The sequence below is a fragment of the Phyllostomus discolor genome, chromosome 7 (genome assembly GCF_004126475.2).
Source record: "Phyllostomus discolor isolate MPI-MPIP mPhyDis1 chromosome 7, mPhyDis1.pri.v3, whole genome shotgun sequence".
NCBI classification, from domain to species: domain Eukaryota; kingdom Metazoa; phylum Chordata; class Mammalia; order Chiroptera; family Phyllostomidae; genus Phyllostomus; species Phyllostomus discolor.
This window is the reverse complement of record NC_040909.2, coordinates 121,375,384-121,390,958: the sequence shown is the minus strand read 5'-3', so window position 1 is coordinate 121,390,958 and position 15,575 is coordinate 121,375,384. Positions and strand designations below refer to the sequence as shown.

The window sequence follows — 15,575 nt, the reverse complement described above, 5'->3', positions numbered from 1 at the left end:
GACTTGGTCTCCGATGGTATCGGTTTACCGAATCTTAAAAATCCGGTTCCCGGTTTACACGTATGCGTTTGAAAATGTGGATGCATGTGTCCAAACAAATTCTTCCCTGTGATGTCCTTTTGCAATTAAATCGTGGGATAATAAATGCGAGGCGCCTTCCTGTAATATGCTGCAATTACAGTAGTAACACATGTCCCATTATAGCGACGTGGACATCGATGGAGCCCGATTCATTTTCATCGCGGTTTCCCTAAAGGCAACACATATCCTCCGATTAAAATATTCCTTTAACATGCTTCTGTATTCACAGGCTGCAATGGAGAGCTCACTAACATAATATTTCTTGGGCTGCTTTTACAGGCAAAACTGATCTACTTCGGGGAGAGAAAAAAAAAAAAACAAGCCCCTGAATTTCAAATATTGTGGGGAGTTTGTCAGAGAGCCGAGCTGAGCTGTAAGAGGCTCACTAGTGGTTTCTGGTGGTTGCTGTAAGGAGCTAGCATTGAGGTAGATTTTGCTGGAGGAGGAAAAAACGCACAAGGAAAGACAGAACCCAGAGTACGGAGACTTTGTGCCCCCGTTGGAGAGATGGTTGAGTCCTCGTCAAGGTTGCTGTGGTATCCCAGAAACACCATTCACTCCGAGCTGTGACCGCGCACCGACAACAGCAACAACTCCACTGCGCCGGGCTGAGGAGCAGAAATTAGGAGCTCGCGAATAATATGAAAGGGATCCGCAAAGGGGAAAGCCGAGCAAAGGAATCCAAGCCCCTGGAGCCTGGCAAGAGAAGATGTGCTAAATGTGGCCGCCTAGACTTTCTCCTGATGAAGAAAATGGGGATTAAAAGTGGATTTACATTTTGGAACCTCGTCTTTTTATTGACGGTGTCTTGTGTGAAAGGTAGGTCTGCTTTTGGGGGGGTCCCCTCTGCTTCGGATGGAGGGGAGCTGACTTGTCACCAGAGAGAGGCTGGTATCTTACTTTGCAATTTGCACCGATAAAATAATCATAATTATACTGAAGGAGTTGATTCAGAGCTCTTTTCCCCCCTCAGATAGGAAATGCATTTTGCTTGCCAGATTTGGCGTTCAATGCAGTGATTGAGCTTGTGCTCAATAAATATTCTTGCAGTATGCTCAAACGAATACGTGAGTTGGTTCTTATAGCCTCTCTAACTAGTGGATATCCAGACAGAATTCCTCTGCAAGACTTTTCTTGGTGGTGAGGATTACCTTGATTTCTGTTCAAACCAGTGTGGATTGATGCTTTGGTTGGAATATTTATATTAAAGGTACTCCTGGAAATGCCTTTTAACCCTTTCAGGTAGGAAAGTTACCGACATACTAGGAATGTGATGATTTTAGATGCAATAGAGCTCAGGGGTTTTCCAAGCATCCCCCCCACCTCCGTAAATGTCTTCATGCATGTGTGAATTAATTCTGTGTGGGCACTTATCCACTGGTGAAGGGTAGGGGAGCTTCCCTGGGTCCTGTGGTAGAGGTTTAGCTTAAAAGGTGGTTTTAAAATGATCTGAGACACCTTGAAGTACAAAGATCCACCTCTGGGAATGAATGAAGGTAGGAGGAAAGTCATTAGCTGACGACCAAAAAGAAAATCCCCAGCAAGTCTCAGCGTTCAGACAGGTAGAGTGTCACATGCACAGGCAAGGGGAGGTGGTGGGTGGGATGTAAAATTTATTCCTAAACAGGAAGGCAAGGGACAGTCAGGAGCATTGGAAGGAGAGCTGTCCTCGGGGAGAAAATAAATCCCCAGCTCTATTCCACAACTTATCCTGCGCCCTGCTGCTACCCATTAATTGCTGCAAAGAATACTCAAGGGTGTATGTGACTCATGCCATCATTTTCGAACAATCGCCTCCCCATACTCATGGCAGCTCGAATAGACGAGATGGATGTCGCTTTCGGCGAAGCTCGTCTCAAATCCTGGGTGTCTGTGTGTCAGGGGTGCGCGGTGGGGGCGGGGGTGTGTTGGCCCAGGCGCGCCAGGGCTGTCAACACAAACTGGACGCTTCTTCCTTTGTGAAGGAGTGCCTCTCTGAACCGCAATCGGCCCACGTCTCTATGAAACAGTTTATTGTCCAGCTTGCAGCTGGCTGTCCCCCCACAGAAGGCAGCCCATTTGCATTCAGTGGAAATGATAATTCATGTTTTGGGTGGAGGGAGCTGGAGGGCTTACCTCTCCCTCAATTAGGGCCAATGATGGTTTCGAATTTTAATTTACATCCCTAAATGCCAAGAAGTCGTCCCTAGGCTCTTTGATAGTAACAGCGTTGTAATCTAAGCCTGCTCCTTAAAGCATCTTTTTTTTTTTTTTCCTTCATTTTTCCCCCCTGGAACCTCAGCGCAGATCTAAGGCAAACTGCTTGCTCTAAGCTGCATAACTACACTGACTAGTGCACAAAACGCGTCTCGGGTTGCTTACAGGGGGTTTCGTCGCCGGCTCGACTTGTGAGGAGCCTCCCATTATGCTTAGTTCGTCTGCCACTGGGAGTCTTTGGTTAATGGATGGCCCCGGGGCTGACTGCTAGACGCGCGCTCGGCGTGGGGGAGGCGCAGAGAGCCAAGAACAGGAAAAAGGTTGGGGTGGTTCCTGCTAGAGGATGACCGGGGGTGAAGAGCGAGTTTTCATGTGATACCTGTTGAGCCAAAACACATTCGGGGGGCAAGTGAGGGGAGGGAGTCTCCGAAGCAGGGAGAGCACGCCAGCCTGACAAACACTGGTCCATGCCGCCTGCGATTACAGCCCTGCTGCCCGCACCTACCGTATTTTCCGAATGAGACGCGCCTAGAGAACCGAATGGCGACTTAAATGACACCTGAAACGGGACCCCTCTACTCACAACTCCTGGACTTTGCACTAAGATAGTCGGTCTCCACTGAGCGTGTACCAGGTTGAGGGACATTGGGAGAAGGAAGAGTGTTGCACTCTGCTTTGGATCTGTTCAAAACCAATCTGCTACAGACCGTTTAAAAAATGTTTTTAATGGTAGTAAAGTTCTTTGTTGTCGCCTCTCTGCTGCTTGGGAGGCACCTCCTATAGATTACACTTTGGAACACCGTCCTCAAATTCTGAGAAAAACAAACTTAGGCTGTTTGCTTCAGACCTGCTCCCTATGGTCGAGGGCAGTGCCGATTTTGACAGGTGCTTCTTCTCATTTTATTTTAATGTCACCTTAGTCTCAAGGCTTTCCTAGGACTGGTATTGCTGAAATGGCATAAATGTTGTTTTCCCTCATGTCTAGTCTAGATCCGCTTTTGTCTTCCACGCGGCTGCTTCTGGACACTTAGGCTCACGGGGAAGCTCACTTTGGGGACTTACTGGAAGGGCTTTGCAGGTCCTAACCCAAGCTAACTCCAGGGCTCAGGAAGTCGGGGGCGCACAGTTTTCTAAGTGAGAAGTTCCAGCGTGAGATTTCCACCTTGTGTCCACACTTTCCATCCCTCCACCACTCACCTCTGCCTGCAACAGCAATGACAAAGAGGCTCCGTGGGGGGAAACGCCTCAGAGTAGAAGAGAAAGTGGCCTTCAGTAGTAGGCCTGAACCTCCCTGGTGGGGTTGGAAAAAGAGTCACCTTTCTCTGGGCATTGTATGTCCACTACCATCTAAAATGAAACGAGATAAAGGGCAGATAATTGGGGGTTCGGGGGTGGGGCAGGGCAGGGGCTGCTTAGACCTGATGCTTGCTTGCCTGTTTCAAACTGACTCTCTCTCTCTCTCTCTCTCTCTCTCTCTCTCACACACACACACACACACACACACACGCAGAGGTTTCTGAAATGCAGGCTGCAACTGCAGCGTGTCTGTTTAGGTCTCACGCAGATAGAAACTGTGAGTCTCCAAGTCCTGCTTAAACATCCCGCCCCCGGAAACCGACACTGTGGGGTACTTTCCCATACTCCTTCTCCTGGGATGGGGCTTGGAGGGGAAGAACACACAACCGGTGCAGAGAAGATACAGAATGAACTGACCTCGGGCAAAAGCAAGTGGGAGCCAGTGTGCTGGTCCTGAACCCTGCACCAGGGCGTGCTTCTGGGGTTTCTCTTAGGACCCCAGACTTCCAGAAGGATCCATGTTTCCATGTGCTCTGGAACTCCAAGGAGGTCTTTCTTACTCCCTCCCACCGCAGTGCTCTTGTGAAAGAGCGGAGCTCACACACTCTGCCCCAGTTAGTGACTCCTAGAAAGGGTCTTGTTTCAGGTGTCCATGTGGTGGGAGAGCTGCACCACCTTTCCCAGCCCCTGGGGTGGCCACACCGGAGGTCTCAGTCCTGCACCTGTCCACAGGACTGATACCCTGATTCCCTGTCCTCAAAGCAGACAGTCTGACCTGGCAGGTGAGGAAAATAATTGCCTTACCCTGAGGGAGCTTTTCAAAGAGGAGTGGGGTGGGTTAATGTCTTTACCAAACAGTAACAACAAACAAACAAACAAACAAACAAAACCCACCCACTGCCATCATCATCAAAATCCTTCCCTGAGGTTTGCAAGACTGAGACACCTGCTGGGAGGTGTGACCTTTGTGTTAGACTCAGGGGTTCCTGTCCTGCTGCAGTTTGGACAGGTATTTATCCCTTTCATCTGTTTCCTCTGGGAATATTTAGTAATATCTTTTAGAAGGCCACACTCCCTGAAATCCCAAGGACCACCGGGAGATTGAAACCCAGTGACTGGCTTGGACCACAGCACGTGTGTGCGTTCGTGTGTGTATGCGTTGCTGGGAGGAGGTCCGCATGGATTGACACAGAGGGGCCTTTAGAATGCCTTGAGAGCTAGGAGAGGGGTTCCGAGGAGGAAATGGGTGGCTGGTAACTGAGCGTTTATGTTCCCGGGTGGAACCATGATGGTCGGTGAGCTGTGGCCACTGCTGTCTCGCAATCTGGCCGAGGCGCTGAGAAAGCTCCCTTTCCTCAAGTTGACCTTAGCGCTGCTCTCTTTCAGGCAACTTCAACTCTAACAGGCACTGGGGAGTTGGAAAACCTCACGGGGAGCAAGTAACGAGACTGCTGCTCCTCTGTAATCACCGGCATCCCCACCCTAGCTCTGTCTCTGAAGGGCGAGCAGGGGGCCAGTCACAGGATTCTAGCGCTGCAATGGCTTAGTTAGACCCCAGAGGACAGGGCAGAAAAAAAAAAAAAAACAAAAAGAAAAGGCGCAGGGTCATCCTGGTCGCGGTGTGGGTCCTCTTCCTGCCCGGCTGGAGGGCCAGCTGAGGGTTGAGAGCCGGGAGTGCGCAGGGATTGAAGCGCATTGCAGAATAGTAATGAAGCGGGAAGCCCAAAGAAAATCCACTCGGGCATCAGGCGGAGTCCCTTCTCCCTGAGCACTGCGACTTCAGGGAGGCTTTGCACCGCCGAATTGATAAATCAACCCAATTCACCGCCCTGGAAAGGCTTGGGCAGCACCCAGAGTTCTGAGCTGAACTTGCCCTGTACAGCGATCTTGGTGAAATCGTTCTGAAATGTCATTTTGCAGCACCGTATTTTCTGGAATCTTCTGGTGTTGAACAGTTGGGGAGGAGGAGGCTGCATCAAGCTGGTGTAGCAAAAGTGTGTGAGTAGAAATAATTAAGGAGCAGGTTTCAGCCTCTTAAAAACGTGATTCCAGCTTCTTTGAGATCCTTCAAGGAGAAAGGAGGGAAAATTACCCAATGTATTAGGTATTCCAGGAGTATCAACTTAGCAGCAGTAGTTATTACTCTTCATGATATTAATTAGAGCTACCACCTGTGAGGTAATGGAATATTTTAGGGGGTATATGTGTCTTTTCCCTGAACATACAATTCAATGTCTACAGAAACATTGAAATAATAAAATGAAGCAGTAGCTAATGGCATCTTTAATAGTTATAATAAAGTGAGATCTGAGAAAACAAAAAGTGATTTAATAATGCCCTTGTACTTGTTTGAAAACAAACTCTGCTGTTAAATGCTTGTCTAAGGTCTTGAAAACCAGTAACTAAAAGGGACTAACCTGTACCTACCTAGGCTCCAAATATACTTCTCTTGGTGTCCCAAGAGGTGACTTCTATTTATTCAAGGGTCTCAGAAAGCACTTCAGAATATCAAATACTTTCAATGTTTTGTCCAGTTTGTAAAATAACTGTGAAGCGATCAACAACATGTCTCGCAAGGGACCTGTTACTTAGGGTAGCATGACTATGAGAAAATATGCCGTCTTGTATTTTGAATCCCAGTGTTTGAGGGATTAGAAGCAAAATGCCTGCAAATGAAGAGACTAGAAAAAAAATATGTGAGGTACAAATAAAAGCTAAGACCATTTTATTTGATCTATCTATACATTAGAACATAATTTTCTATCTCATTATCCCATTCCCTTTACTCATAATCTAAAGGGGTACATAGTTTAGGGACACAATGGCAGTGCTGATTTGGATTTTGGATGAGGCCTGATCAGGATGATAGACCTATCGTTACCAAAAGCATCTATTTTCTCAGAATGATCAGATGGGTGATTCATGGTATTTTGCAGCGAGATCAGTCTCCATGTTTGCATTTTCTCAGAGTTAGGCCTCTGGCAAGGCTCTTATTCTCATCGAGTATATCGCTGTACCAAAGACACTGAGAAAAATCAATTTGTTGAATACCTTTCAGTATTCATGTTCATGGCCTCAGCATCGACAGGCATTTTCTCTCAAGCCTCTCATCTTGTAGCCGGCCCAAGTGCATTATGCTATCAGGCCCTTCGTTGAACTATTTCTTGGTGCTGATTGAGAATTCATAAGGATTAATATTTTCTATATAATGATGGCTTGTTTGCTCACAATCCGATTTAAAATCTCCTCTTTACAAAGTCTACATTTACATCATTACCATCTGTACCACACACCATGGAACTGGATAATGGGAATATCGATGATTGTCACGTGGCATTGGGTATCACACTATTATTCCATTGACTCCTAAGGGGTTTCATTACAGTGATTTTCGAAGTATTCCTGAAAAAGTGGCATCAGAATTCTGTGGAAATATGAATTCTCAGATCCCCACCCCAGGACTATTGAATAAGATGTCGTGGTAGCTGGGCACAAACATTGGTCTTTTTAACAAGTCATCCAAGTAATTCCGATGCACTCTAAAATTTGAGAACCCCTGGAGTAAAGTGGAAAGAAGAACAAGGACTCTGGAGCCACCAAGGTCTGATATCAAATAATGAATCTACTAACCACTCAACTTTCCTAACCTTTACTTTCATTACCTACTTTTAAAAAAAGTTTAGAATATTCAAGGCCTATAGGGAGATTATAGATGTAACATATATAGTGCTGGACAGTGGCAGCTATAATCAATGATACCGAAATACATTTTATATGCAAAGTCAGTATAAACTCTCACATGCTCTATCCCTTACACAACTAGCCCTAGCTTTTCCACAGGAGTAAATAAAAAATGTGGCATCTTCTCACTAGCTATTATTTCACTTTGGCTAAGTTCCCAGGCTTTTATCTATTTGAGAAACACTCTGAAATTTGTACTTCTCACCCTTACTCAGTTACTTCAGGTACTGGCTCTATGAATCAGGGCCAGACCCAAAGCTTTAAAATGTTAGCCCTGCTTCTAAGGTTCACTGCATTTGTTGCATTTCAGAATTGACATTTTAATATTGAGTTATTAATATGATTACATAAATCTGTATATTTATCTTATTACAAATCGTGGGGCTTATAAGACAGGAACGATTCTTAAATATCAGGTAGTTCAATGCTAATTTTTTACACAGTAAATGCGCATACCTAGAAAGGATAACTGGATTTTACTAGGTGACAGATGTCATGAGCTTCAGAATTGAGACTAGGTCATTGACATTCGAGCTCATGTTTAACTATCTTTGTACTACACCTTACCGGTTTTACTATAGGGCCTGCTCAGATATCACCAATAAACACAATCTCAAAAGTAAGTTAGTATTTAAGTACCATATATCAATTCATACCATCTAAGTATGTAAGTGATTGTGCTTTGTGGTAAAATTAAAAAAAATATGTATTAACCATTTGTTTTGTGGAAGGCAAACTGAAATAACTATAATGGAAACAGTTTCTAAAATATATAATATGTATATGAAATAAGTAATCATATTTTTAATAAAATCTATTTCTTGAAGATGTTAAGTCTATAAAATAAAATTAATGCACTGACAGGTTATGTCTCGTAGACAAATTTGAGGGATAGTACTTAGTTAAATTCTTATTTATTTTTTCTTATAATCTGGATAAAATTTCTTGTTTAAAGGCTTTTAAATCTAGAAAATTTGTTCTTAATTTATTTTTTTCACTTTTTATTATGTTTAAGTCATATCGATGTATGATTTATGCATTCTCTCTCACCTGCATTTTACTCTTTATATTGTTCTTGCACACTTTATATAAGACAATGGTGTCATTCAAAATTCTACCATAGGAGTGATAGTACATTTTACAAATATTAATAGTATAAGGGCCATCAATATTGTTAAGGGGGGTTATCTTCAATATTATCAATATGTGAAATATTTTATTTCTTTATGGTATGTGAATAGTGTTCAAAACGATGAATGCTAGTAAATTTGAAGAGTTTAAATGTTCAGAAAGTGATTGAAATATATAAAAATAGTGAACAAGTCTTTTAAAAGCTGAGTTTGTAATGTTCAAGATTATAAAGGCCTTCTTTCCCTCTTTGCTTTATGTTAGTCAGTTTTAAAGGAATAGTTATGATTATATATTTTTAAATAATTGTAAGAATTTTTGTAAATATTACCTTTAAAATATGGTTGATACCACTTTGAAAATAAAGTTGCTAGTGGAAGTAGACTCTGCATTAGTGGATTTATTAAATTTTAATAACAGAAAAAGCAAGGGTTCCTGCCACAGTTTTCTATTTACAACAAGTCCATCCGGTTGACTCCAGAATGTTCCGAAGTACTTCTTATAGAGAGGATATAAGACAGTATTATGTTTTGGGAAATAGTATTGGGATAAAATTTTTTGTTACATATTTTGTATGGGGGAAGCTCTGCACTAAGCCATTTATATTGTGAGTCACTTACATCTCAAATAGTGGTTCTCTCCCTCACTTCCCTGCTTAGAGACCTATCAAGTGTCTTGTGAGATAACTGTTATCTCCTATGCACAGATTGCTATCTCCATTTACAAATTATCCCCATTTCTTGAGGCCAGAGAGGACAAAAACTTCCCAGGATTATATGGTTAGCTAGTTATTGAGTGAAATCTGAAATAAGATTCATAAGTTCATAGACTTAGCAAAACCTGAAACTGTAAGTGTCTAAGTTACTAATGAAACCTTTTCATTTTTAAGAGAAAAACAGACCTTGAGAATTTAATGTTTAAAAAGCTTATAATTAATATTTGTTATTTATATATTTCACAATTTTATTAAGATGTAACTTCTCAGTTTTGTAATTTTCAACATCTTTTACTTGTCTTGCTTTATTCTCTAGAAGATTCTATAAGATAAATGTGAAAGGTATTTTCCACTTTTATAAGCAATATTAAGTGAAGCAAATGCACAATAATATGTAAGTTAACTATGTCAATAAAACACATAAAACTGTTTAGTGCATTAAATGCAAAAACAAAACAAAACACAACAAAACACCCAAAACTAATTTATAATCCTTCAATTCTAACCCAGTGGTCTTGAGTAAAGTTTAAAATTTATGAATGCAGATGAATTTATGGACTTCGCATATAAAATAATACATGGGCATAGAAATTGTTTATCAACTGTATCATAAGTGTTGGAAAATAAATTTCTTCCTTTTGGTAACTTAATCTTCCACTTGATTCTATAGAATTTTAAGGATGGGAAAGCTCTTATAACCTATTTTTACTATCTAGCCTAGTGTCATCTAGTCAGGAAATGCACATTAGATTTATTTATATGGGCAAGGAAAGGTATTTTTTTAAATTATTTTATTGTTGTTCAATTACAGTTGTCTGCATTTTCCCTCCACCAGCCCCCCCCCCCAGCCAAACTCACCCCCCTCCCTTGCTTCTACCCTTCCTCTTGGTTTTGTCCATGCGTCCTTTATAGTAATTCCTGAAAACCCTTCTCCCCTTTGTACCCTCCACTCCCCCTCAGGCTATTGTTAGGTTGTTCTTAATTTCAATATCTCTGGGTATATTTTATTTGCTTTTTTCTTCTGCTAATTATGTTTTAGTTAAAGGTGAGATCATATGGTATTTGTCCCTCACTGCCTGGCTTATTTCACTTAGCACAATTCTCTCCAGTTCCATCCATGCTGTCACGAAGGGTAGGAGTTCTTTCTTTCTTTATGCTGCGTAGTATTCCATTGTGTAAATGTACCACAGTTTTTTGATCCATTCATTTACTCGTGGGCACTTAGGTTGCTTCCCGGCTTGTGGGATCCTCATCATTTTGGATGAAATATGAGACAAATTCACACAAACTACCGAGTCCTGTGGAGGAAAAGGGATGGCATGGTTTTTCTTTGGAGGGGAGCAAACACCTTGGCCCTATTCCAATGACCTTTTATTGTCTTACTGGACACATTACAAGAAGGTGCTCATTAACTATGCACAGGCTCGCTTTAGGTGGTTACCTTATACAGAAAACAAAGGAGAGGATGCTGGTAATCACATCACAGAAGAGGGATATTTGCAAATGAAAAGGCAAAAGTAGTTGGACAGTTACACTCATCCTTGGAAGGTTTAGCATGGTTTTTAGGAAGTTGCTTTGCAGTAAATGTCCTCAATTCAGGGTGAGGGAGTTTTAACAAAAAACAAGGCTCATAGTGGCCTAGGTACATTGCAGACCTGATTCCCCACTGGAAAATGTATCCATAGATGTGGGTCCTGTGCACTTGGATATTGTAAATTGTGCTGCTATGAACGTTGGGGTGCATAGGTGTTTTTGGATTGGTGTTTCAGAGCTCTTAGGATATGGTCCCAGCAGTGGAATTGCTGGGTCAAAAGGCAGTTCCATATTTAGTTTTCTGAGGAAATTTCATCTGTTTTCCACAGTGGTTGCACCAGTCTGCATTCCCACCAACAGTGCACCAGGGTTCCCTTTTCTCCACATCCTCTCCAACACTTCTTTGTTGCTTTGTTTACAATGGCCATTCTGACCAGTGTGAAGTGGTATCTCATTGTGGTTTTAATTTGCATCTCTCTGATGGCTAGCAATGCTGAGCATCTTTTCATATGTCCCTGGACCCTCTGTATGTCCTCCTTGGAGAAGTGTCTGTTCAAGTCTTTTGCTCATTTTTTAATTGGGGTTTTTGTCTACCTGGAGTGGAGTTGTGTGAATTCTTTATACATTTTGGAGATCAAACCCTTACCTGAGGTATCACTGGCAAATATGTTTTCCCATATAGTTGGTTCTCTTTTCATTTTAACTCTTCAGAAAGGTATTTTTTTTTAAAAATATTCATATGCAAACTTCATCAACAGAGTCTACTTGATTCCATAAGTGCACCCTGGCAAAATGTAGAGGTTTACCTGCATATCTTTACAGAAAGAAGATATGCAGGCCAGAGAAATAAAGTGACTTGCCAAGCTGGTGTACAAACCATCCTCAAAATTTCTTGTCTACTGCACATTTCTCTTTATTGCATGCTGCCTTATGAGCCCCTTTATTTAGTTTTCGTTTGATTATGCGAGCAAAGCTTGAGATGGAAGAACACTGTGCCTACCCCAAAATCTTAATCAGACTTAACACAGTTCCTAAAGCGATTTTACAAGGAGACACAGACACTTACATGTAATGATATTAGATGTTCACATTAATGAAAGTACTATCTCCTGGAGAATAAACACAGGCTACCTTAGATTTACCGGCTCTGTGCTCTAGCTGACTGAACACTGCAGTCTAGACAACATATTTACTCAATATTCCCATACCTAGAGAAACCATGGGGTAAGGTTTTGGGGTTAATGTCTAAATCAAAACAGCTGGGCTGATTCAGATTTTCGTGTAAACAAATTTGCATCCAGGCTGCTAATTTGTGTGCCAATTTCCAGTTTCATAACTTCTACAGATGATAGAGATGATAAACTCTCTTCCTTGAAATTTGCAATAGAAGTGATGACAGGTCCACCATTACTTGTGCTGAATTCATGTTCAATGTGCTATTCATGGCTTAAAAAAACTTTCTTCTATAAATCCTACTAGTACTTTAAGCCCTTTTATTGGTTCAATCTTTTAAAAGAGGTCAAATAGTAACTCTTCAAATCCATTTTATAGCAAAGTGCTAATAAATCTTTAATATCTGTATGAGCTTGGCAGCATTCATTAACATATTAATAGATAAAAATAGGAATCATATTTTGAACTTATAGTTTCTAAATAGTACCAATGTATAAGTACTTAGAAATCAGCCATTTTACAATAATTTGAAGATCGCTACTTATTTTTACCTGTCATTGCATAGATCATTGGAATCTCCTCATTTTAGAAAGGCTGCTTTCTAATTACGCAATTCTTTCAAAAGCAAAATGCTCAAAGGCCTCACAAGAAATTGGAAGATGTTAGAGATCTTAAGTCTTCCAATATTATATCTTGTGCTCGCTCATATAAATATTATCTTAATTGTTTCTATCATTTTATTTTGGTTCAAAGTCCAGTTTGGTTTATTATCTCTTTTATTTAGAACAGTATTATCTTGAATTAAATATTATAGCTTGGACACATTTTAAGTCAGGAGTTTTGAAAAACACAATGGTCAATAGATTTTATGTCCACAAAAAGAACCAGCAGCTTATTTTATCAGTTCTGGGACTCACAACATATTCTTTCAGGCGACAATAATTTATTTAGGACCAGTATATATGTAGAGCCCTTGCCTACATTTGGGAATATAGAGATGAATATCTAGTCATTACTCTAAGAGAAAAGATAGTCTTTCTTTATTTTTGAAGCAAGCTTTCTGTCAACATAATACCACACCAATCTGGTTATTGTGAAAGTGTTTAGTTCTTCAATGGGATTCTTTTTCTATGATATATCGGTGATATGCAATCTGTATTTACATATCTTAGATAGTAAATCTTTATCCTATCACAGGTGAGTCTTAACATCCTACAGACACTGTTTGAAACTTTCCAATTAAATGCATCATTTTGTGATTTAATCTAATGTAATTTCCCTGCTAATTTTCAATTAAAATGTTTATTGATTTCCATCTGTTCAGCCAATGGATATTAACTAGTTTATCCAGTATTAATGATGATTCCACGTGTATTTCTGTGACAGTTTTGTACAGTTTCATAATAGTTTGTGATCAGCAAATTGTGTTTCACACCCATTTTTTCCAGGTTAGTTTCTGCTTTAGAATTCCTCAATGACTTGCTAATTCTTTCAAATTTAAGTTTAAATTTAAATTTAAGCCCCTGAATTTAGTGACTCATGAGAGGAGCCTTGAGCTAACTTACCAAGGTGAACACATGCAAAGGGCCAAACAAATCACTAAGTATAAAATACAACAGTTTGTGTCACAGTTTTCTATTCCTTATTTTTGTATTTTTGGAGACTTAAATAAGTAGATTATGTTTCAGTTTTCTTATTTTTAATCTGTAATATAAAGAGCAATACAAGGATTTATACATGGTTATAGGGTGAGATAATGACATTGAATTAATACCAATTTTGGTTACAAAGGAGTCAAGTAGAATGACCTATCATTATAAGGTTAGGACATTCACCAAATGTGATCTGGCATTTTATATCTATTTCATTTCCTACTGCATGACCATAAAAAGGAAGGAAATCTAACCCTTTGTGACAACATGGATGGGCCTAAAGAGCATTATGCTGAAGTGAAATAAGCCAAGCAACATATGATGTCACTCATATGGGGAGTCTAGTGAACAAAATGAACTAACAAGCAAAACAGAGACAGAATCATAGATGGAATGCAGGATGACAGTTCTGGGGGTAGGTAGAGGGTTAAGGGACTGAGAGGGGGTGGGGGATTAACCAAAAAAGAAACAGAAAAAACTCAAAAAATAAAATAAAATGTATTTATTTCATTCCCCCACATTGGTTGCTTTGTCGATTCACACTATTTTAATGTTTGTACCAACGTCCTCTTTCACAATTTGCATCTCCCTATGCCCTTTCACAATCCATAAAGCACACTCTTCAAAATCTAATGATAATTTAATGTGTAAAGTTACAGATTTTATGTTTATATTATGCAACAAATACTGAGTGGTTTTTCAATTTCTAAGTTTCAAAACCTTAACTATTAATATAAGATAAAAAGCAAACATTTCTGTTGTTTGTGTATATTACTATCTTCTCTGCTTTGATTACTTCAGCAGGGGGAAACAGTAAATTTAGAAGCTTGCAATAAATGTTTTGAATTGTTTTACTTAACTTGAGACAAACAAACAGAAGTAACTTCCGCATGCACCATGGTGAATTTACAACACTTTCCACAATACACAGGATTAGCTCCATTTATTGAAACACCAAACTAACTCAGGGGAGATGATCTGCTGGGTATGCTGACTTGGTTCCAACAACGTTTCAAAACCAATGTCTACGTTTCTTTGCCATGTCAAAGAAAGGGGTCCCTCCACCTTTCACAAAGTTCTGTCCCATTCATTTTCTCTTTTCTTCTCAACTTCCAACTCTTTTTCATTCAAAGTGTTACTGACAATTTATATATAATGACAGTATTATAAGAAGGAATGCTTGCCTAAAATGATGTGGAGAGATTTTCAAGCTGACTTGTTTGTTGTGAATACACAAGAGAATCCCAGTGAAGTCACCTATAAGATGCAGAGTCAGCCTTTATGAAAATTAGAAGAGGTTTAGATTGGTGAACTTTGCCCACTCTGCTAGTTCTAAGAAAGATGTTTACATAGAAGAGGCACCTCTGTTACACACTCTTCAAGTACTTCTTAAACTCCAAAATTAAATGCAGTCAACAAAAGCTTGTTGACAGTGAGTAAACACAATACCAAATAAGTATATGCATTCTCTTTTAATATTATTTATGTTTTTAATCTTATTTATTCTTTTACAATTGTCCAATATTCCCGCCTTTGCCCTCCTCCATTCAACCCAACCCCACTCGCTCCTATAGTCTGTTCCCACACTGTTGTCCATGTCCATGGGTCATTCATATACGTTCTTTGACTAATCCTTTCCCCTTTTTCCCACAATTTTCCCCTCTCTACTTTCTTCTGGCAGTTGCCAATTTGTTCCCTGTTTCTATGTCTTCAGTTCTATTTTGCTTGTTAGATTTGCTTGTTATTCATTAGATTCCTCTTATAAGTGAGATTATGTGGTATTTGTCTTTCACTGACTGGCTTATTTCACTTAGCTTAAAATAGTCTCCAGTTCCATCCATGCTGACCCAAAGGGTAGGAATTCCTTCTTCTCTTTCTGCTGTATAGCATTCCGTTGTGCAAATGTACCATACCAAAGTTTTTTAATCCTTTCATCTACTGATGGGCACTTAGGCTGTTTCCAACACTTGGCTATTCTAAATAGTGTTGCTATGAACATCAGAGTGCGTAAGTTCTTCTGAGTTGGTATTTAGGGATTCTGAGGGTATATTCCCAGCAGT

At 40.2% G+C, this 15,575-nt stretch overlaps 1 protein-coding gene across 1 annotated transcript in view; it reads left to right on the top strand.

Moving 5' to 3' along the window:
• Window positions 1-432: 432 nt before the first annotated feature.
• The window catches only part of CSMD3 (CUB and Sushi multiple domains 3), an 893,237-nt gene continuing 878,094 nt past the window's right edge, over window positions 433-15,575 (top strand). The window contains 1 exon segment of the mRNA XM_028533680.2: window positions 433-900. Within this exon segment, the coding sequence (XP_028389481.1) occupies window positions 723-900 (178 nt within the window). The 5' untranslated portion in view covers window positions 433-722.